Source organism: Equus asinus, chromosome 2 (genome assembly GCF_041296235.1).
Source record: "Equus asinus isolate D_3611 breed Donkey chromosome 2, EquAss-T2T_v2, whole genome shotgun sequence".
In the NCBI taxonomy this organism is placed as follows: domain Eukaryota; kingdom Metazoa; phylum Chordata; class Mammalia; order Perissodactyla; family Equidae; genus Equus; species Equus asinus.
This window is the reverse complement of record NC_091791.1, coordinates 709711-733222: the sequence shown is the minus strand read 5'-3', so window position 1 is coordinate 733222 and position 23512 is coordinate 709711. Positions and strand designations below refer to the sequence as shown.

The following is a 23512-nucleotide window of genomic DNA, read 5'->3' as shown; positions in this document are numbered from 1 at the left end:
GGGTGGGGCTGTAGCGAGATCTAATTTCTTCCTTTGGGGAATATCACTTGTGTAATTGTTGTAGTAAAATGATGTGCTTTTGGACAAGATAATTAGGCCAAGGGCTCCCTTAGGAAACCCCTGTGGGAAGCTGGGTCTGGGAGGGGAGGGGGGCTCAGGAGCCTTCTGAGCCTTGTTAACTAACCGAGATCACGTGATTAGGGTGAGGACGTTTCTGGGTGCTGCAGGGAGGGTGGGACCCCTGGAGTGCAGGAGAGGAGCCCCGTCCTGGACGCCCTGTGCTAGGGTCTTTGGCCATGGGGGCCCGGGGTCCTGCAGGAGCCCATCAGAGGTGGCCGTGGGTGGGGGCGGATTGCAGGGCTGCCCAGCCTGGGCTCGGGTCCCTGGCTGTGGCCTCCACAGTAACCGCATCTTGCTTTGGCCCAGATCTCAGCGAGAGCACTTGGAGAGGGAGGCTTGCTCCAAGAAGTGCGGGGCCCAGGAGGCAGCCTGGGGACGCAAGTGCTGACCCGGAGGTCCCAGCTTGCCCAGAGGGCCTGCCCCAGACCCCCGCCTGCAAAGGCCCAGAGCACCCCGGGACCCTACTCTCAAAGCCTCTGCTGCCAGAGCCTGTGAGAAATGGAGAAAGCCACGGCCGGGAGGGGCTGGCCAACCTCATCCTGGACACCCAGCGCCCCCTGGGTGACCTGGACAGAGGCTTCCTGGAGAGGAGCTGCCTGAGGAAAGTGCAGACATTTCCCAGGCTCCTGCCTGAGGGCCCCGAGGCCAGCGCCCTCTGCCTGTCGCTGACCAGCACCAAAAACCAGCTGCCCACGCCCGAGCTCCTCCCTCCAGACCCCAGGAAGGCCTTTTCTGAGGAGAAAAATGGCCTTTCCAGCTTCAAGGCGCAGCTCAAGTCCGGACTATGGCCAGAGCCAGAACCCGAGCTCCAGTGGGCAGGGGCTCTAGGCGCAGGCCACGGCAGGGACAGGGTGGCGGGGGCGCCCAGCCCTGTGGAGGAGAGCCCCCCGCCCCACCCCGAGGACCCTCACGAGGCAGGCCAAGACCCTCGGACTCCAGGGTCTGACAAGGGGATTCTGGACGGAGCCGGGGAGCCGGGAAGCACGGCCACGGAGCAGGTGGGTGACGACGTGACATGCTCGTGCTGCACGTGGCCGGGGAGGGGCCCTGCACACGCCCCGTCCGCAGCCCGGAGCCCTGTTGAATGTTGTCACTCATGACAAGGAAGGCAGCCTCAGCCTTCACGCCTGCTGGATAATTTACAACCTCTAGGAGAGCCTCCTGGTGTTGAAGGAAGCTGTGAACACAGCTTTGGGGGGCTCACAGTCGCCCCAAGTGTGGCCCCCAGGCCACAGCCCCTCCCATGGCCTCCCTGGAGATGGACAGCTTCACCCCCCCATGGTGGTGGGTCATCCCAGAGAGTAGCTGCCCCCCCAACCTCCCGTCGCCCACCTGGCGTGCAGAGCCCGCCTGCCCTGCACCCTCATTGCCGGGACGCGCCCCTGCTTTGGGGTTCGTTTTCTTTCCAAACAGCACATGCAGAGGGCAGCTTCCCGGGAGGAGCCCCAGCAGCCCAGGCCCAACGGGGTTACCTCTGGGGCTCTGTTTCCACGTCCTACCACTCAGGCCTCCCTTGTCTTCCTCTCCCGACTTTTAAGTCAGAAACTAAAACTGCAGGTGGAGGTTGTTCACCCATCAGGCTGGGCCTGCAAAAGATACCAGGAAGCGTGGGAGCCTGAGCAGCCCTGAGTCCCCATGACCCTGGGATTTTGTATGCTGTCGGGACAGGGTCTCCCTCAGGCCAAGGCGGGGTCTCTCAGACCTGAGGCTGCGCCCTTATCAGCTTCAAGGGATGGAGGATTCTGTTGGAACCAGTGTTCTGGCAGTTTGGGGTGTTTTTATCATGACCACGGGGGCTCTGAGCACACCTGAGCCAAGCCCAGCCAAGCTCGCTCTCCCGCTCGGCTCCTAGCAAGTCACTCTCTGAAGCTCTGTGTCCCCATGAGCTCCTCGGGGCTAAGCCACCAGGGGGCCTGTGGCCCAGACACAGATGTGTCTTCGGGGCACTGCGGCCAATCGTGTGGCACCGAGAGCCTCCTTTCCCGGCACACTTTGTTGAAACAAGGACAGGGGTAGACTCTGCGGTTTATATTTTTACTCATATCCTGATAAGCACCTGAGAGTAATTCATGTGAAAAATGTGTTTACTTTAAAACAAAGGTCCGTCCTGGAGACCCAGGCGTGTTGACCTGTGCTAGATGTGCACGTGTGTGTCATCTCACGCTGTCTCCACCCACTACACCGGCTCGTGTGTAGACAGCAGCAGGCACCAAGGGAAGAAAACTTCACATGCCTAAACCCTGGACTAGGCCCACTTCCCCATGCCTAGCAGCCCCACGACAGCCCACCTTCCAGATGGGTAAACTGAGGCATGGGGCTCTTGTGCAGCCTGTTGGAGGAGGATGGGCAGTGCCTGAGGGGCAGAGCTGACTGGAAGCCCAGCTGTTGTCTTAACCATCAGGCTTCCCTCTCCCAAAGGCCTCATAGGATCAGGGCCCACCCAGGTCTTGGCAACCACACAGGGAGAGCCGGGGACCCACATCTCTGCTGCAGAGCCCATCCTGGGTTCAGAGCTGGCTACTCTGACCCCTCCATGGAGCAGGAGGCTTGGGGAGGGGGTATTGTGGCCCAGAGCATGTGCCACCTGCCCAGCACGGAGGATGAGGCAGCGAAAGGGGAAGGGTTGCAGGACCGAGGCGGCTGCACCACAGGCCTGGAAGGGGTTGAGGGTGAAGACACAGCCTCTGGAAGCTTCCCCTAAAGCGTGCACTTCTGCTTATCAAAGGAGCTGGCTGGCTGTGGTCCTCGCTCTTCCCGTGGCCTCAGGGTAGAGAACGACCTTCTGTCTGAATGCATTCCTCTGACCCCGGGACTGTTGCGTGTGTTGGGGGAATAAAATACACATAACAAAATTTACCACTTGACCCAGTTTTAAGTGTACAATTCAGTGGCATTTATAATGTGCATTCACATTAGAGTGCAGCCATCCCCACCATCCATCTCCAGAACTTTCTCTTCTTCCCAAACTGAAACTCTGTCCCCATGAAACACTAACTCCTCATACCTCTCCCCAGCCCCTGGCACCCATCATTCTTCCTGTCTCTGTGAATTTGATGACTCTAGGGACCTCATGTAAGTGGAACATACAGTATTTGTTCTTTTGTGACTGGTTTATTTCGCCTAGCATAACGTCCTCAGGGTTCATCCATGTTGCAGCGTGTGTCAGAATTTCCTTCCTATATAGGCTGAATATATTCCATCGTGTGGGTGGGCCACGTTTTGGTGATCCATTCATCCCCTCCATGGACGCTCGGGTCGCTTCCATGTCTTAGAGATTGTGAATGATGCTGCTGTGAACGTGGTGCACGTGTCTCTTCAAAACCTTGCTTCCAGTTCTTCGGGGTGTACACCCAGGAGTGGAACTGCCGGATCACGGGGTGGTTCCGTGTCTGAGTTTCTGAGGAGCCGGCAGGCTGTTTACCATGCGGCCGCACCACTACATTCCCACTCACAGGGTGCAGTTCCAGTTTCCCCATGTCCTTGCCCACGTGTGTGTGGACGTGGAGACTTCTCCTGGCCCCTTTGTCAGGAGTGGGCGGTGTGGGAGGCAAACCCCACCGCAGGGGAGTGGCTCTCGCCCTGGCGCCCTCCACTGTAAGCCTCCCCGAGGCGTCTGGGCAGAGTGAGTCCTGGTGTTTTCACTGAGGGGCTTCTCCCCACAGGGTGTCTCCCTGCAAGACCTCTTGTCCAAGCTGGGCCGGCCCTTCAGGGAGTATGAGCTGTGGGCTCTGTCCCACGCCTGCCTCAGTACGCTGCGAACGCATGGCCAGCACCCAGGTGACGTGTGTGCTACGGTTCCTTGTTCAGCTGCCCCAGCGTGTCCCCACGCCTGGGCTGGGGGCAGCATGGAGCCTTCATCAGCCTGCATGGATGGCCTGGGGCGGGACGGCAGTGTCCACACTGCGAGCTGGGGGCACCGTGCTGCAAGGAGGAGCAGGAGCCATGTGGGTGGCCACACCTTCTCAGTGGGGACAACATTGTCCCCAAGGAGGCAACAGGTTTCTGAGTGGGGCCCATCTTAGACCTCACACTGCTTTGTAACCCCCAAAGCTCCAGCCTCCCAACATGTGACAGGCTGCAGCCCCTCTGTGGCACCAGCCCATCCCAGGGGGTGATGGGGAAAAGCATTGCCATCTGGCTGCCCCAAGTCCCATGACCCACAGCCTTTGGGGTATAGTCTAGCCTCCTCCGGGACCCCTCTGGGGGAGGCGCTCAACAAGTGTGCCAGGTCCCTCTGTGCCCTCTCTTCCTTCAGCTCCTTCCATTCCAGCTCAGAGTGTCCCATGCCGCTGCAAGGCAGCTCCGGGGGTGGGTGCAGAGACTTGGAAGTTCCTGTTCCCTCTGGGCACTCTGCCCAGGGCCTCTGGGAAGGGGAGGAAGCCCAGCCCCTGTGCTGGGTCTACGAGGGACCCAGTATCCTGGCATTCCCTGGGTGACCCGGGGGGCCTGGGGATGGCTGGGAGGAAGGGCTGCCCCACCCTGCCCACAGCTTTGCAGGCCCCCAGGAGAGCAGGTCCCCACAGCGAGTCCGGCCCCCTGACCCTGCCTCTGTTACAGCCTGCCTGTGTCTGGACTCCGTGCTAGTGGCCGAGGACGGGGCCGTGCTCTTCGGGCCGCCCCCAGCCAATGGTGCGTACGTGGCCTCACCCTCGGGGCTGGGCTCTGGCGCCGATTGCCGAGGCTGGAAGGAGAGCTCACCCGGGGTTTGGGGTTTCTCTCTTAGGCGCTTACAACTCGTTCTTTCTGGCTCCCGAGGTTGCAGAGCAAAAGCTGGTGACTGAAAAGGTACCTGGGCCCTCCCCCATCCCTTCCTGCAGCCTCCTTGGCGGTGCCCACAGCCCTTCTGTCCAGAGAGTCTGAGGGGGTGTGGGGAGGCATAGGCCCCATGTCAGGACTCGGGGAGTCTGGGTGGCCCCCGAGTGCAGCACCTATGTCCAGGGCCCCGCTTTGCCTGGTCTGGGCAGCATCCGCCTCTCAGGTGCCTCCTGGGGATGACAGGAATGTGGCTCTGGTGGTGACATCCTGAGACAGAACTTCAGTGTGGACATCTCCAGGCAGTGTATGCTGGCTTGAGAGTGCCCACAGCTGAACTTTGAGGAATATTTGCACGGCACCTATTAAGTTGTTCAAAACTTACAATTAAATATATTAAATCATATTCAAAACCAAGGTAGAAGCTCCACTTCTGGGCAGGTGGAGGAGATGTGACCTCCTACCCCCCACTAAGTGCACCTGGAAACCCGCACACTGTTCCTAAAGCGAGCATGAGAAGACGGGAAGGTGGGGAACAGGAGGCCACAGGCCGGGGCCTCGGCCCAAGGGGCGCGCCGTGCTGAGGGACCCGCGTTTTCTTCCTGCCTCACACGCAGAGATCTGGCGCTGAAGGAGCCGCCGCTGGGAAACACCACAGGCACAGACCAGAAGCCTGCACTCTCGAGCCGGAGGAGCAGGCAGAGGAAGAGGCAGGCCCACCCAGGTGCGCAAAGGCCGAGTGGGGAGCTGGACTCCCACCCCCATCCAGCAGTGGTGGGGAGCCTCTCCTCGCCGGGACTTCTGCCCCCACCTGTCAATGACGAGATGGTGCCCCCCCACACACCGCCAGAGGGGTGTCTGAGGAAGCCGGCTAAAACAGAAGGCTAAACAAGACCCAGAGTCCTAAGCTGAAAATGTCCAGGTTTCTATCAAAAATCACTTGCCATACCAAGAACCAGGAAGATCTCAAACCAAATGAAAAACCACCGTTGGTGGAAGCCGGCACTGACACTGCAGGACACAGCTGCGCGGGACCAGGAGGGGAATTCACAGCATTAACTGCCCATGTTAGAGCAGAGGTCAGGTCTCAGCTCTGTGATCTAAGCTCCCACCTCAATACCTGGAAAGAGAAGATCAAAATACGCCCAAAGCAGCAGGAAGGAGACAATCAAGGTTACAGCCGAAATCAGTGAGACGAAAACAGAGAAACCAATGAAATGAAGAGCTGGTTCTTGGAAAAGACCAATAAAATTAACAAACTTCCAGCAAAACTGACACAGCAAAAAAAAGAAGACACAAATTACCAATATCAGAAATGACACAGGGGGTACCCTACAGACCCTGCAGACATCAAAGAGCAATCAGGGAACACCACAAACAGCTCCACACACGTAATCAACAACTTAAATGAAGTGGACCGAGTCTTTGAAAAATGTACGCTGTCGCAACTCATGCAATATGAAACAGACGTTTAAATAGCCCTATAGCTATTAAGGGAATTGAATTTATAATCTTAAAATTCTCAAAAAAATAAGTTTCAGGGTCGGCCCGGTGGCGCAGTGGTTAAGTGTGCACGTCCACGTCGGTGGCCCGGGGTTCGCCAGTTTGGATCCTGGGTGTGGACACGGCACCGCTTGGTGAGCCATGCTGTGGCAGGCATCCCACATATAAAGTAGAGGAAGATGGGCACGGATGTTAGCTCAGGGCCACTCTTCCTCAGAAAAAGAAAGTCTCTAGGCCCAGATGTTTTCACTGGAGAGTTCTACTCAATGTTTAAAGAAGAATCAGCACCAATTCTGCAGTCTTTTCCTGAAAACAGAAGAGGAGAGAACACTTCCCGATCCATGTTATGAAGCTAATATTATCCTGATACAAAGACAGTACAATATACAAATATGCATATATATGCCAGTATCCCTCATGAATATTATGGCAAAAAACCTTAACCAAGTATGTGCAAGTAGAATTCAGTAATATGCAAAAACAATTATACACTATAACAAAGTGGGGGTTATTCTAGGAATGCAAGGCTGGTTCAATATTTGAAAACCAGTCAGAGCCATTCAATATATTAACTGGCTAAGGAAGAAAATCCCATGATCACATCCATTGGTGCAGAAAAAGCATTTGACAAAATTCAACACCAGTTCATGATAAAAAAAAAAAAACAACTCAGAATAGGAATAGAAGTAACTTCCCCAATTTAATAAGGAGCACCTACAGAAAAACACAAAACAAAACAAAAAGCCCTACAGCTAACACACTTAATGGTAAAAGACTACACCTGCCCCGAGATGGGGAACAAAGCAGGACGTCCATTCGCATCACTCCTGTTCAACATGGTACTGGAGGTCCTGGCTGAAGCGATAAGACAAAAAAAGGAAACAAAAGGTGTGCAGACTGAGAAGGAAGAAATAAAACTGTCTTTGTTCACAGGTGACATGATTGTCTGTGTAGAAAGTCCCAAATAATCAACAAAAATCTCCTGGAACGAATAAGCAATTAGAGCAAGATTGCAGGATGGGAAGTTGATATACAAAGTCAATTGCTTTCCTGTTTCCTAGCAATGAACAATTGGAATTTGAAATTAAGAACACAATACCATTTACATTAGCACCAAGAAAAATTACTTTTGTATAAATCTAACGAAATATGTATAAGATCTATATGAGGAAAACTACCCAACTCTGATGAAATAAACCAAAAAAGATCCAAGTAAATGGAGAGAGAGTCCATGTTCATCTATAGCAAGACTCAGTGTTGTCAAGATCTCAGTTCTTCCCAACCTGATCTATAGATTCGGTGCATCCCTTTCAAAACCCCAGCAGGCTGCTTTGTGGATGTCGACAGACTGGTTCTACAGTTCACTTGGAGAGGCGAGAGACCCACAACAGCCGACTCAACACTGAAGGGGCAGAGGAAAGTCGGGGGACTGGCACTGCCCGACTTCAAGACTCACCATAAAGCTGCGGTGATCAAGACATGTAGTATTGGTGAAAGAGCAGACATTGATCAGTGGAACAGAACAGACATCCTAGAAATAAACTCCTACAAATACAGTCAACTAGTCTCTGACAGAGGAGCAAAGGCAATTCAATGGAAAACAGACAATCTTTTCAACAAAGGGTGCTGGAACAACTCAATAAACACGTGCACCAAGAAAACGAAAAATAGAATCTTGACACAGACCTTGCACCTTTCACAAAGATTAACTCAAAATGGATCATAGACCTAAATGTAGAATTCAAAGCCATAAAACTCCCAGAAGACAACTTAGGACAAAACCTAGGTAGTGATTTTTCAGTTACAACCAAAACACAACCCATGAAAGAAATACTGATATTAAACTTCATTAAAATGAAAAACTTCTGCTCTGCAGAAGACACTCTTAAGAGAGTGAAAAGACAAGCCACAGACTGGGAGAAAATATTTGCAAAAGACATCTGATAAAAGACTGTCATCCCAAGTATAGAAAGAACTCTTAAAAGTCGACAGTAAGGAAAGAAGCAACCTAATTAAAAAGTGAGCAAAAGACCAAGACACTCCACCAAAGAAGGGGTCACATGGTGAAGAAGATGCTCATCATCACGTGTGGTTGTGAAAAGCAAGTTAAAACAATGAGATGCCACTGCACACCTATGAGACTGGCCAGAATCTGGAAAACTGACAGCACCAAACGCTGGGGAGGATGCGGAGCAACAGGAAATCTCCTTCGTTGCTGGTGGGCATGCAAAATGGTGCAGCCACTTTGGAAGATGATTTGGCAATTTCTTAAAAAACTAAACATGCAGCTACCACACAGCCTAGAAGGTGCTCTCCAGATGTTTATCCGAGAGAAAAGTTCACGTGGAATCCTGTACGTGAATGTTCACAGCAGCTTTATTCGTAACAGCCCCAAACTGGAAACAGCCCAAATGACTCCAGGGGTGAGAGGTTAGACGGGCCGTGGCACCTCCTCATGGTGGGCTGCGGCTCAGCAGTCAAGGGAGGGGAGCGCTGAAGCTGGTGGATCTGCAGCAGACTGTACTAAGAGGAAAAAGCCACTCCCGAAAGGTTAGATGTTGTACGATTCCATCTACATGAAGTGGCAAAGTTATAGAAATGGGGGACAGATTAGCAGTCACCAGGGATTAAGGAGGGCGGGAAGTACACGTGGTCAGGGCCACAGGGCGGACACTGACGAGGCTCCGTTGAGTCACTGGCCATGTCCTGGTGGTGACATTGGGCTACGGTTTTCTAAGACATGACCATTGTGGGAAGCTGGTGGAGGGTGCACAGGGTCTCCACAGTGTTTCTTAGAACTGTCTGTGAATCTACAGTTATCTCAAAATAAAAAGTTTAGTTTTTTAAAAGGTTAAACACTCAACACTAATAATTTCCAAAAAATCTGACTGGAGCATCCCATTACCCATGCTCCTGGGTGATGGGGGGCCACTCCGAGGGTGCCTTCTGTGTCCCTTCCCTGCCCCCGTCCACTGGCACCACCTTGGACTTGACGCTGACCCTGCGTGTGGAGTGTCTACACCGTGGAAACCAGCAAGTGCTAACACAAGGGGTGGTTTACTGGTCTGTCGATTGTCTGGTCTTGGAGTGAGGGAGGAAGTGTTAACGCAGTTGAACTTCCGAGTGTCGTCCCGTCTGTGGCTGCTGCGTATCGAGCGGCACAAATGCTGCAGGGAATCCTCTTCAGTTTTCAACACTGTTCTGATGCCGCCAAGATGCCTCTCAGACGGGTGCAGCTCCAGCGTGCGTCTTTCTTGTTTCACGTTCGTCTAATTGAGATAAACAGAACTAGAAACCAACATTTGGGTCGGAAACACTCGTTCGTTGTAGGCTGACTGCAGACGCTGGTGTTGGGTAAAAATCCAGGAAAACGCTCAGTGAGAACCAATCACCTGGGTGGGACTCAGAAAAAAAGAGTATCATACCTTTCATTATTTTAAACTATGTGGTATACCTCCTTTATCTCAGTAAACTCTAGAATAAACATGTGAGTATGCAGAGGCATGTCGTTTTGTTCAGAGAGCCTGTTGTTAATCATTTAGCAGCACACCACTGGTTCAGGGGACTCCTGGCTCAGACTCCCCAAGACGCCACCTTCACCTTCATGAGGAGAGTGACAGGTGGGAAAGCCAGCTGAGGCTGATGTCATGTCTGCTCACACTGGAGCGTTTGAGACCTGTAGGGACTTGTTAAACATGCAGATTTTAAGGCCGATGTCCCTCGGTTCCGACAAGGGTCTGGGGTGGGGCTCCAGGCATGAGTCACGACAGGAGCAGGCCTGTAGGATGGTGCCCCTGTGCCCCTTGGGGTGGCCACCGGGGTGGTGGTTCTGCTGAGCACGGCTGGCCCTCTCTCCTCCTCCACCCAGGCCTCCGTGTACTGTGTGGCCGCTGTCCTGTGGACGGCAGCCAAGTTCAGCATCCCCAGAGACCGCAAGCTGGCCCTGCCACGCAGGCTCAAGACCTTCCTCCTGGACATGGCGAGACGCAGCACCCAGGAGCGTCTATCTGCAGCCGAGGCCATCAAGGTAACCGCACTGCAGTGGGGCCAGCTCCCTGTCGGGGGCCTGGGAGGTGGCCCACAGAGGACATGGGTTCTTGATCCTAGGAAAAGCCGGTGCCGTTGGACGGGAAAGGGCATGGGTTTCATTTGTGGATGGGTAGCAGGGGGTCTTGGCTGCTCACCAGCCCAGCATTCCGCCCAGAGCCCCCTGTTATCTCGAAGGTGTCCACCGATCAGAGGTTAGGCAGAGGATGTCCTGGGGCTGAGGGCTGACCCCTGCCCGTAGGCCCTACCAGAGGGGAGCAGAGCCTCCCCCCACACCGCCTCTGAGGGTCTTCCTGGCCTCCCCATCCCAGTCTGGTCTCTCCAGGCTTGTCGGGGACCAGCCGGGCAGGTCCTAGCCACCCTCCCAAGAGTGGCCTGTGCCGTGTCTGCCAGCTACTGGCAGACAAGTGCAAGGAGGGCCCTGCCGTTGTATTTTGGTGATCGGGGGCCAGGGGCCTTCTGGAAGGAAATGCTGTGTGCGGACAGGGAGAGGAGACAGCTCTGGGGCTAGGGGACCTGGGTACAAGGACTTCTTTGCTCTGCGACCTCGGGCAGCCTGCTTAACCTCTCTGGGCCTCTCTGGCCTGCTCCATCCAATGAGAATGAGATTCTGCATCAAAGATAAACACGCCGGAACTCAGGCACAGCGGTGAGAGCTGGTCTTAAGCAGTAACTGCTGCAGGAGGGGAGAGCGAGCCCTGCCCCCGTTTGCACAGAGGTCACTGCCATGTAAAGGGAGAATGGGGGTGTGAGGGGGCTCAAGCGGCTCTGTGCAGGTGGCCGTCCACAAGGCCGGGTCAGGGGAGAGGCCGTGGCCTTCTGTTCAGTTTTCGTTTCCAGCTGAGGAAGGACGGCTGCTGGGTGCGCGGACATTGAATCTCATCACAGGCGGTCCGAGACCGGGGTGCCCACGGGTCCTCCTGGCGAGAAGCCCCGGCCTTCTTTGCTGCCACCGTGCCTCTGACAGGCTCCTCGTCCAGCTTGGCGGTCCCCTCTACCGCTGAGTGAAACGGACTGGTGCTGGAGCCGCCGTATCTCTGCGAGTCTGACATGTGGCCTGTGTCCTTGCATTCAGATATGCGGCACCTACCTCCTGCAGCGAGGCATGGACAGCAGGAAGATTCTAGCCCACCTGCGGGCATCAACTTGTCAGGTGAGACGCTGTCCAGAGCCCAGGCGCAGACCACTCATTCTGCCGGGGGCCCGGGGAGAGGAGGACCCTGTGTTTGTGGTTCAGTGCCCAGCTGTTCAGAGAGTTGGGGAGGAGCTGTAAGTAGCCTGGAGCTCTGGGCCTCGACCACCTGGGGAGTGTGGGTGTTGCTCACCCTGCGTGGGGTGGGGCACATCCTGGGCGTCCTGCAGAGTGACCCTCAGGGAGCTGGCATTATTTACAGATGTGCCTGTTGCCTCCCTGGGCATGCTGGCCAGGGCGAGGCCACGTCAGGGGTGGGTGACGGGGGTCCCTCGGACGTCAGACAGGCACACGTCCCCGGAGACAGCTTTTGGGAGTCTGGGTTCTGGGTAATCCATGGTCTCGGATGGTGCGTAATCTCTCATGCCCTAGAAACCTGCCCAAGCCTTGCCGAATTGGGAAGCAAAGTGCCCTGAGGCTCTCAGTCCAGAGCAGCAAGCCCTGCTCTGAGGTCCACGGGCTCCGAGCTCCGAGCTGCACAGCCAAGAGGGCAGGGAGCACGTGCTGTGGGGTCAACCATGCCCCTCAGGGCGCCGTCGTCACCTCAACGACGTGTCTGTGTCCGTCTGTCCCAGGTTTACCAGGAGGAAGAGACCATCGGCCTCCAGAATGCTTTCTCAGTAGTTGAGCTGAACCCTAGCACGGCTCCCGCTCCTGGGCCCAGCTCAGGTGGGCCCCCAGGCCCTGCACCCCCGGCACGGTTGCCCCTGGTGCCGTCCCACCGGAGCTGCCTCTGGGAGTCCAGCCCTGAGTGGACATCTGGATGTCACCGGGACCCCCGACCTGCCCTCCCCTCTCTGCCTCTGCTTCATTTGAACTCCTGTCCCTCAGGCTTCGGCTGAAGTTCTCTCTCTCATCTCAGCCGGTGCCAGAGCAGGTGCCCTCCACCCCACGCCCCTCCAGCGTCCACACTGTGCCAACCCCCCCCAGTCCCCATCCCTTCCCCGTCTCCCTCCACAGAGCCCACAGGGTCCCGGCTCGGGGCACCCACTCCGTCCTGCAGCATGAAGAAGACCCTCCTCCACAGGCCGTGGGAGCCCCCGCGTATGGCTGGCTCTGCTGGCCTTGTCTGACACTCCAGCCCTCCCCCAGCACCAGCGTCCCCCTCCCTGCTCCCAGCCGCCTGGACTCAGGCCTCTCTCCCTGAGGTTGCGCTCTCCCCAGCCCTTGGAGATGGGTGGGAGGGGACGCCGGGCTAGGAGGGGCCACCGCGACCTTTAGAGGGAGACACTCCAGGGCGTCTGCAGCCAGCCCTGTCCCCACGCCCTCACCCTGAGTTTGTCCCCAGGCTTTGTGCGCATTGGTGACACCAGACTCATCGCCGTGCAGGGGCCAGTACCTGGTCAACCCTCCTGCTGTGAAGAGGGCATGATGCTGCCAGAGGCGTTCACCTCCGCAGCCACACACTTTAAGCCCATCGTCTTGGCACCAGACGCAGGCGTGGCCAGGTGAGTACTCCCCACCCCCCAGAGCTGGTGGGGTCCGGAGCCCCTCTTGAGTGCTCTCCCCTCTCTCCCCGCAGGGACGCACTCTCCCTGTCCTCGGGGCCAGCCGAGAGGCCCGAGGAGAAGAGAGGCCAACTGGACAGGGAGGGTGATGGGAAGCAGACTCCTGAGGCCCATGGAGTGGCTGCCAGCCTGAAGGCGCCTGAGCAGCAGGCACCTGGTCCCAGACCACAGGGAGCAGCCCCAGAGCCCCTCCAAGACTCAGCGCAGGGGGGCCCCTGCTCCTTACCGCTTTCCCCAGCCAGCCCACCGGAGGGGCTCTCATTGGCAAAGGCACAGATGCCACCCCCAGACAAAGGGCTGGATGAACTGGTCCTTCCTGGAGGCTCTTCCGGAGGCCTCGGGCCCGGCGCCCCAGAGTCCATTGCCCAGCATGGCCTGTGTCACCCTGCCAAGCCGCCCAGGAAGAAGGCCACTGAGGGCCCAGGCCAGAAGCCCGAGGACCCCCCACTAGCCCCACAAGGCCCCTCCCCAGCCACAGCAAGTCCAGACAGCCCCAGGGGCACCCCTATCATGGGGCGGGATGACCAGGGTCACCCCGAGCAGCCCCAGCCGTCTGGCCGAAAGCTCTGTGCATCCAATGTGGACACCTCACCCCTCCGGAAGAGGACGGGCTGCCTGTCGCTGCAAGAGGCCACGCGTCTCATCCAGGAGGAGTTCGCCTTCGACGGCTACCTGGACAACGGGCTGGAGGCTCTGATCATGGGTACCTGGGGAGCCCCAGAGAAGCCCCAAGACCAGGGAGAGGCCATGGGGGGCGCACAGTGCACTGAGGCAGGGTCAGTGTGAAGGGGACTTGGGGCCACCACCAGGAGGGGCCCCACTCACCTGTCCCTGCACAAACATTGGGGGGGGGGCAGAGCTGAGCCCCCAGGGGCCGACCAGCAGCAAAGCCTCAAGATGGAAGAGGGTCTCAAAGCCGAGCCCCCCACACCTGGCTCCCCGCCCTGCCCCCCTCAGTTCCTGAGACCAGCCTGGGCTGTTTGGAGAGAGGGAACCCAGAAAAGTGCTGGCCCACTTGGTGACCTGCCCTGTCATTCTGTAAAACCAGGGGAATATATTTATGCCTTGAAAGACCTCACCTTCGCCACTTTCTGCGGCGCCATTTCCGAGAAGTTTTGTGACCTCTACTGGGGGGAGAAGTTGCTGCAGAATCTTTTCAAAGTTGTTAACGGGAGGACGTCGCCCCTTGAGAAGTGAGTTCTCCCCGCACTGTGGGCCAAGGCTCCCCCGACCCCGGGGTCTCTGTGGCCGGGTCCCCGGGACGCCCCTGCGTTCCCGCCCCTCCCAGACCCCGCTGTGTTCCTGGCCAACGGCTCAGCCTTCTCCCGCTGCCCCCCAGCCTCTAGCTCATTGCCCTCCTCAGGCAGGCCATCCGCTGGGGCCCCCTCGTTGGGCCCAGGGCCCGCCTGCCTCCAGAGCTTTCCCTTCAGGCACCAGGCAACTTTGGGCAGGAGGACAGGGCCGTGGAGTCTCACGGGCAGGAGGCACGTCTCCCTGCTCAGGGACCAGCTCCAGGAGACAAAGTGACCAGGAGCTTGGGGTCGGGGGAGGACGTCCCCGCAGGGAACAGCATCTGCCGCCCCGCTGTCCAGGCCAGTGCTGGGTGACAGCTCGCCCCCAGCATTAGAAGGTGGGGTGGCTATGGCAGCTTCCCTCTCCACCAGCCCCTGTGGCTCCCACCCCTTCACTGGCCATGCCCTGCTGCCCCCGATGCCTCCTGGTGTGGGGGGCGACCGGGCCAGACCCAGGCCTAGAGGGCCCGACACCCTCGCAACCCTGAGAAGGCTGTCTGGGGACCCCAAGACATCAATGCCCAGAGAGCCCTCTGCCAAAGGGCCCCTCAGTTGTCCTGGGACGAGGATGCTCCACGCAGTCAGGCTGCCCCAGAAGGTGGGAAGTGAGAGGGCTCTGTGGTGTGTGTCCCGGGAGGTGCTTGGGGGCAGACCGCTGCGGGTCCCTCTTCACACCCCAAGGTGTTTACAGCAGGTAAGAGCTGGGGTCCCCGCTCAAGCCTGAGGGAAACCATGGTGTAGTGAGGGCCGAGGGGGCGCCTGCAGTGTCCTCGTTCTGATGGCAGTGCTTCAGAGGAGGCTGGGTCACAGCCTGAGGGCAGCGGCAGGACCAGAGCTCCGAGCAGCTTCTCACCGTCCGGCAAAAGGCCCTCCCTGCACAGAGCGGGTAAGACCCGTGGGCTCAAGGGAGAACTGTCCACGCGGCTTCACCGCCACCCTCGTGGCTGCACAGTTACAGGAAAGGTCCCCCCAGGTCCCCAGGGCAGGGCCCGTCCCCCCAGGGCTTCTGTCCTGTGAGGGGGACATGTCCCCACGCCCGCAGGAGCCCGGGTGGCCTTGGGCTGGGGGTGTGGTGGACGGGGCCGCCTTCTGCTTCCTGGAGTCACAGGACAGCAGCTTGGTGATGGCGGTTCAGATCTTTGCTTGTTTTCTGGAAATATGTGCCCCTGAAAGACCCTGAGGCTTCTGTTCCTCGATTGTTAGCCCAGGACTCTCAGATAACTGGAATCGCTGTAATTTCCCAAAACCTGGTCTGAGCAGGACATGGGTCAGGGGATCAGATTGCGTGGCCCTGGGAGCCAGCGGCAAGGACAGGCACCTGTCCCCCACCCTCTCTGCACATGCTTGTGCGGGAGGTTTAAGCAAAGGAGCATGCTCACACAGCTGCCACCTGCTCCCATCCTCTCCCCACCAAGGACTCTCTCTTTTGTATCCATCTATTTACAAACCATTCAAAGTTCCCACAAACTCCACCCTCGATTCCGTTCGTGTGGCAGCAGGGGATCTGAGGGACCCCCTCCTGGGAAAGAGCGCCCCCTCAGCCCTGAGGTCCCTTTGCAACCCCTCTAGAGCGGCTGTGGAGAAGCCTCGAGTCCCCGGCTCAGGACGAGTGGCTGCTGCATAAACAATGAGTGATGGGCTCTCTCCATGAACTTCTGTCCAGGGAAGGAGAAGCCGGCCTCCGGGCGCGTGGGCCGAGCCCCCTGCGCGCCCCCATCACTGTCCGACGTGGACTCAGATGAGCTCTCCCGGGGGAACTTTGAGGTGGGATTTCGGCCTCAGAAGTCTGTGAGAGCTCAGAGGGAGCGGCCGCCCGAGGCCGAGGATCGGCAGCAGGGGGGCGGCCCGGAGCCGGCCGGCAGAGCCTCGGACGCGGAGGCGGTGGCCCAGCTGCCCAAGCCCGAGGGGGCTGGCCCAGCCGTGAGCCCGGGACCAGCCGAGTTCCAGAGCGGCAGCCCAGGCTGGGGCAGCGCCTTCTACGAGGCCGAGTGCTTCGGCGCCGACGTCTGCAGCTACGTGGCGGAGCTGGCGCGGCAGAAGGCTGGCGGGGCCCCGGACGCCCAGAGCCCGGTGAGTGAGGGGCCTCTGTGCGCTGCTGGCGAGGGGCACTGCGCGGCGAAGCCCACGTTCAGGCCGGAGCTGCCATCACAGGCGATGTGGGCACAGTGTGCACGGAGCCCCTGCTGTGTCCCCGAGGGACGCCCACGCAGCCCAGTACCCTGTGTGTGCTTCTGTGGGGGCATTGTGCTCGCTGGCTTGTGTCCTCCGCGTTTGGGGCAGGAAATGGCCTTTCTCTCTATTAGCTGGGCACCTGGTTGCCAGGCACCAGATGCCGGGTCACCTCGTCCTGGCAGCCACAGTCGGCCTCAGCCTTGTCTCTTGCCAGGGCGCCCTCCTCCCGGTCAGCCCTCCAGGCCCCTGTCCCTCAGGCAGCATCACTTTGAGATGAGAAAAAAACGCCAGAAGCTCCTGGCACATCGCAATCTGTCCAGGCCAGGCCCCGGGGTCAGCCTGGCCTTGCCTGGGCTTCTCTGGGGGCCAGTGCAGTCTGCGTGCTGTCCGGGGTCAGAGGCAGCCCAGGCTGATCCCTGGTCTGAGGGCCAGAGGAGGCCATAGACTTGAGAGTGGCCAGGCCTGGCCAGCCCCTGTGCAGGTCAGCCCCGCAGGGCTCTGGATGCAAGGTTGCTGCCCATGCCGTTGGGAACCCACCCTGCCATGACCAAGAGCCCCAGTCTGGGCTGCAGCCCCCACTCGGTGACCAGGAGCTCTCACCTGGACTGCAGCCCCCTAGCCAGTGACCAGGAGCTCCTACTTGGGCCTCAGCCTCACAGGCCGGGCCCCCCAGGGGCTCCATCAGTGGTTAGGAGTCTTGCTCCTGGTGCCTCTGCCTGGCCCCTCTTCTCTTACTCTCTCTGTCCTCCAAGCCACAAGCCTCAGGAGAGCGGTGTCTCCCCAGCCATTTCAGCACCATCTGAACCTTTCCTGGGTGTTTTTCTCTTGTTCGCCTCCTGCCACTGTCTAAACCTCACGTCATTACTCAGTCCCAGGCTAGAATGAGATCTGCACCAGCCTGCGTCCTGCGCACATGGGGCAGGGACTGTGCTCTGTGGAATCACGCAGTTCCCTCTGGAGCAACGTGCTGCAGCCTCTGCGTGTGCAACCTCAGGCTCCCCAACCCTGGTGCACTGGAGGCTGCAAGGACTCGGGCCTCCCATGTGCCCTGGTGCCAAGAGGGCTTGCACAGCAGAGTCACCAGACGCCTGGCCCACATGTGCATGTCCAGCAGGGAGCACAGAGCTCCTCCCACCTCTCAGACCTCGTGGAAGCTGCATGTCACAGCCTCAGAGTCTGGGGCTCTGACCAGAGTGAGGGCGGCTTCCAGCCCCCAGCACGGGCCTGCCAGCTCCCCAGTCTCCTTCCTTCCTTCCACTTTGAGGAGCCTGCACTCCTCCATTCACTTCCCTTTCTTTATCGTGCCTTTGTGCACAGGGAAGCTCTCTCAGAACTGCCAAATGTTCTCGTTTTGGCAGCACTTGGCTCTCCACCTATGGTGGCCTTTCCTGAGAGTAGAAAGCGAGCCGAGGGGCAGAAAGTGCCAGCCCAGCCGTGTGCCATATCGTCCTCCTGCCGTCACGGGAACTGAGGCTCAGGAGCTTAAGGGGCTTGTACAGCAGGTGGGGGGCGAGAGGGGGCAGCAGTGCATGGGGCCATGGCTCATGACAGCCCCAAAACCAGCTCAGACCTTGTAACTGAGTGTGGAACAGGTCCCTCCAAAAACTGGCTGTCCTGGTAGGGGATGCTGAGGCATCTGGGGTCTTCCCTGGCAGGAAAAGCATCCTTGGACGGCGAGTGTTTCTGTGAGGTGGTCACAGAGCAGCGGAGAACAACACAGTCTACCTAAATATGCATTCACACATGTCCCAGTGCTGTCCTCCGACAGGGCCCAGGAGCAGGGGCACCCAGGACAACTCTCATGTGAGATCTCAGCTCCAGCACCATCTCCAGCCAAAGGCACCAGGGCTCCTGGGGGAAACCACTAGCCCTGGGATGGGTGCCAGGAATGCCCCAGACAAGCCAGGAGCACATCTAGTGCCAGAGAGTGTGGAGATGACCAGAACACGTGATGGGGTGTTAGAGGTCACAGGAACCAACTGAGGAGCTCCCGATGGCCAAGGTAGAGCAGTTTGAGCAACGAAAGCAGCAGCACAGGACTGGATTCTCTCTCCAAGTGTGAAGCAAGGACCCTCACGTCCATGCTGATGTGGGCGGGGTTAAAAAGGGAGTGATGATTTCACAGAAATAGAGAGACCTGTCCTAAAATTCCCGTGAAATGTCAAGAAAGCCTGAATAGCCAAAACAATCTTAAGAAAGTAGGATAAAGTTGGAGAACTCACACTTCTGATTTCAGAACTTACTGCAAAGCCACAGTAATCAAAACAATGTGGTACCAGCATAAAGACAGACACATAGACCGTGGAATAGAATCGAGAGCCCAGAAATCCACTCTTGCACACACGGGGAGATGATTTCTGACAAGAGCACCAAGACCATAGAACAAACGTGCTGGGAAAACCGGACGTCCACCGCAACGCAACGAGGATGGACTCCTAACTTACACCATTTTCAAAAATTCACTACAAAGTAAAAAACCTAAACATACGTGCTAACACTGTACAGCTCTTAGAAGAAAGCATAGGGGGAAAAGCTTCATGCCATCCAGTCTGGCTGTGATTTCTTAGATGCGACACCGAAAGCGCAGACAACAAAAGTGAAAATAGAGAAAGTGAACTTGATCAAAATTAAAACCTTTTGTGCATCAAAGGACACTATCAACGAGTGAAAAGGCAGCTCACAAACAGGAGAAAATATTTGCAAGTCGTGTATCTGAGAAAGGTTTAATATCCATAATATAGAGAGAATGCCTAAAACTCAACAACAAAAAACAGCCCGACTAAAGAAGGATGAAGTACATGAGTAGACCTCTCTCCAGAGAAGACATCCACACGGCCACAGTGCGCAGGAAGACTCTCGGCATCATTGGTCATCAGGGAAAAATCACAATGACAATAAGGTACCGCCTCACACCCATTAGGATGGCTATTATAAAAATTTTTTAAAAAACAGAAAATAACAAGTGTTGGTGAGGATGTGGAGAAATTGGAACGTTTGTGCACTATTGGTGGGAATAAAAATGTGCAGCCACTGTGGAAAACAGGATGACAGTTCCTCAAAAAATTAAATGTAGAACTACCATGTAAGCCAGCAACTCCACTTTAGGATATATACCCCAAAAGAATGGAAAGCAGGGACTCAAACAGACATTTGCATGCCTGTATTCAAAGCTGCATCATTCACAGTAGCCAAGAGGCAGAAGCAACCCCAGTGTGTATCCACAGATGAATGGATGAAGAAAATGCAGAATATACACGTGGTGGAATATTATTCAGCCTTCAAAAAGGACATTCTGCCACAGGCTACAACATGGATAGACCTTGAAGAGATTGTGCTAAGTGAAATAAGTCAGACACGGAAGGACAAATACTATGACTCCACTTACATGAGGTCCATCAAGGAGTCAAGTCCATAGCGCCAGAAAGTAGATGTTGGGCCCCAGGAGCTGATGGAGGGGGATGGGAAGTTAGTGTTTAGTGGGGACAGAGTTTCAGTTTGAAAAGTTGAAACAGTCCTGGAGACGGATGCTGGTGATGGCCGCACGACGACGTGAATGCACTTGGTGCCGCTGACCTGCACAATGGGAAATGGTTATAATGGTAAACTTTATGTTATGTATATCTTGTCACAATAAAAATATTTAAAAATAAAAATATAAAAATGAATTGAGGGGCCGGCCCTGTGGCCGAGTGGTTAAGGTCACGCGCTCCACTTCAGCGGCCCAGGGTTTCTCCAGTTCGCATCCTGGGCGCGGACATGGTACCGCTCATCAGGCCATGCTGAGGTGGCATCCCACATGCCACAACTAGAAGGACCCACAACTATGTATACAACTATGTACCGGGGGGCTTTGGGGAGAAGAAGAAAAACAAGATTGGCAACAGACGTTAGCTCAGGTGCCAATCGTTAAAAAAAAAGAGAGAGAATTGAGCAGGAAAAAGAGGGGAGGGCTGAGCATTGGTCTTGGGGACTGCAGAGTGGAACTCGAGCTTGCATGTGCCATTTCAGTTGACTCTAAGTAGATGGAGAAGAGAGTCGGGGGGCGGCATCCTGTTGGGCTTCCTTTGCCTCCCCAACTCCGAGGCTGGGCGTCCACACCATCCCACCTGCAGCCCCATTCGGTCACGCTGACCTCAGCTGGACCACGAGATGGGAGCCCTGCTGACCTCGGCCCAGCGAGCGGTGGGGACCAGGGGTGCCCCTGTCCCCCAGGAATGGAGGACACGACCTTTCAGAGGCAGCTCGCTGCGCCCCCACGGACTTCCTAACGGCTTCATCCCAACAATTGCGGGGAAGGTGGGATGCTGGGAGTCCAGGAGTGTCCTCTGATGTCACAGGTCACTCTCTGATATCACAGGGCACGTCCTCTGGTGTCACAGGCTATGTCCTCTGATGTCACAGTCCATGCCCTCTGATGTCACAGGTCACATCCTCTGACATCAGAGATCATCCCCTGATGTCACAGTTATGCTCGCTGGCAGCAGTCACGTCCTCGTGGTCAGGCAGCCACATTTCCAGCCAGGTGTTATACTCAGGGCGGTGGAGGGGGCGTGTCCTCGAGGAAACTCAGTGTGGTGTCTGCAGGTTCCCTGCGCAGTGCCAGGTGTGGGCTTATGGGACCCTTTCCTCCATCCTGTGCTGTCCTCGGAGTGTTGGTCCCTTGGAGGGAGACATACCCACTGTGAACCCCAGGTCACCCCTGCGTTGCACCTAGATGTGGCCTGGGAGACCAGCTCAGACTAGAAGACCGTGGGGGCTGTCCTCATTGGGATGTGATCCTGTGGTTGGGACGAGGTTCCCTGGGCTTCCCGTCTCTGAAATGTGGGCTAGGCCCCAGATGAGTCAGCCCCAGCAAGGGCGCTGGGGCCACACCTGGTCCCACCGTCACGCTGCGGGCAGCTCCTGTGGAGGTCGATCTGGTGGTTTGGGGGAAGCACTGTGGGGCGGCCGACCAGGAGTGACCTTGTTTTTCCCTTTGTCCCTGCTCACCCGGGAAGATGTCTCTCCTGGAGCCTGAGTGCAGGCGGGTGAGTGTCCTGTGCTCTGCATCCGAGGTAGGGGGTCGGGGGGTACCCGCCTGGGGCCACAGCTTCATGTTTCTCTCCGAAAACCCACCGTGTCTGTTTTGAACCAGGAACCTCATAAAAATGGAAGGCATTAAACAACCAGTGAACACGTTTCCACATTTGCTACCCAAAAGAGCACACGTGTGACAGGCCAGGCACTGTGCCAGCGGAGCCGCTGGAGGGCAGATGTGTTTTCTCTGTTCCTCATGGTCTGTGAGCAGCGGCTGTCCACCCAGCGTGTGCTGACTGTGTGCCTGCCGTGGCCGTGGACCGTGACTATGTTTCCGCGTGCCCAGCACTGTGGACACCACCAAGGCTGGGAAGCCGGCATGGGCCGGCCTCTGACCTCCCAGTCCGCGTGCTTCCTTTTGCTTCGCCTGCCGTGAAAACAGGCTTTGCTTTCAGTATTTAGGTGAATGGCACTGATCTCAGTTCATCCCTCTTTTTCTCTCTTTGTCTACAATTTCTGATTTTTCCAATTTCCTTCTGATTATTGTTTTCTTTGTCTGCTCCCCAAAATTGCTCAGCCCTCGGGTCCATGTAAATCCAGTAGCCACTATGCATAAATCGTGCCCCAGATCATTCACATTTATTTCTCTGACTGATGCTGCTTTAACTCTGTGAAAGATCCTTGGCCCGGTTAGGCCAGGAGTCGCACCTGAACTCCAGCGCTCCTCAGTGTTTTGTTTGGACCTAGGGCCCCAGGAAGCCTGTGGTCCATGTTTGCTTGGGCTTATGTGGGGATGGCCGTGGGCGTGATGCCCAGCTCGCATGCTTTCTTCTCCATTGTCTCGTGTGTTGTGTGAATTTTAGTTCACATAGGTTTATCTTTAAAATCAGTCAAAACAGTCCTTTTCAAAGAATTGGTATGTAGTCCAGTAACGTGAGACGTGTTGCTGACGAGCTTCAGACCCAACTTCATATACTGGAGTCATCAAGACACTGACCCAGAACGAGGGTTCGAGCTGTATTCGACTCAGTGGCAGGCACTTCCCAATGGCCTCGATGCCCACAAACTCTCCGCCGGGGGTTTGTCGACGTCAGCAGGCACATGGAGGTGGCCTCCGAGGGTGCTCTCCCCACTGCTGTCCCGGGCCTCGAAGGAAGGAGGAGAGCCTAGGGGCCGTCCAGTCCCTCTCCAGGCTTTGGGGAATGTCAGCCAGGGTCACGGCCATCGTTCTCGGAAAGCCAGGATCACAGAGAGGTGTGAGGCTGCGGAGACCCTCAGGTCTCACTCAAACAGACATCCAGACAGCAGAGGATGAGTCCTGCTGTGGACACAGCTCTGCGGGGCCTCTGCATTTACTGTGGGTCTCGACCTGCACCATCTTCCAGAACCATCTTCCATGACGGAATGTTCCGGATCTGTGCAGTCCATGGGGCTCCCCCAGCCATGTGTGGCTACTGAGCACTAGAAGTGTGGCCCATGTGACAGAGGAACTGACTTTTCTGTTTCATTTTAACGCTGGAGACACCACACATGGCTAGTGACTCCCATGTCCAGTGCTGCCCCCAGCCCCCCGGGGGCTCATTCTTCCTGCTCCGGGAGCTGGTGGCTGGGGTCTGGCAGCTGTCAAGTGGGGGAACCGGATTTGGACCCAGGCTGGGTACCAGAGCCCATGCTCTTCTCAAAACACTGTCCCAGGAAAGTGGTGTCTCAGAGCTTTGGGAAGCTCGTAGCGCCTCGCGTGGAAATCTCCATGTGGTCTGAGTCGACTTTCTCTGTTTGTCTCCTTGGAGACAGCCTGCCCGTGCTCCCGATCTGTGACATCCTCCCCCTGCACTTTGCATGTGGCTGAGCTGGAGGAGGAGCCAGAGGTCTTGAGGGACCTGGTTTAACAACCGAGATTTAACAGAGGG

General features: G+C 56.8%; 1 protein-coding gene across 7 annotated transcripts in view; it reads left to right on the top strand.

The window, feature by feature from the left end:
* Window positions 1–23512, top strand: part of KNDC1 (kinase non-catalytic C-lobe domain containing 1) — a 67023-nt gene that overhangs the window by 24277 nt on the left and 19234 nt on the right. For 3 of the 7 annotated variants that reach the window (XM_044748313.2, XM_070520501.1, XM_070520515.1), the window contains exons 6-18: window positions 427–1118; window positions 3783–3897; window positions 4678–4749; window positions 4844–4905; window positions 10244–10402; window positions 11498–11575; window positions 12190–12283; window positions 12903–13062; window positions 13137–13825; window positions 14171–14315; window positions 15200–15300; window positions 16078–16484; window positions 21584–21613. In XM_044748313.2, the coding sequence (XP_044604248.2) occupies window positions 427–1118; window positions 3783–3897; window positions 4678–4749; window positions 4844–4905; window positions 10244–10402; window positions 11498–11575; window positions 12190–12283; window positions 12903–13062; window positions 13137–13825; window positions 14171–14315; window positions 15200–15300; window positions 16078–16484; window positions 21584–21613 (2804 nt within the window). The other 4 variants (XM_044748318.2, XM_044748323.2, XM_070520508.1 and 1 more) reach the window with 3 other exon arrangements.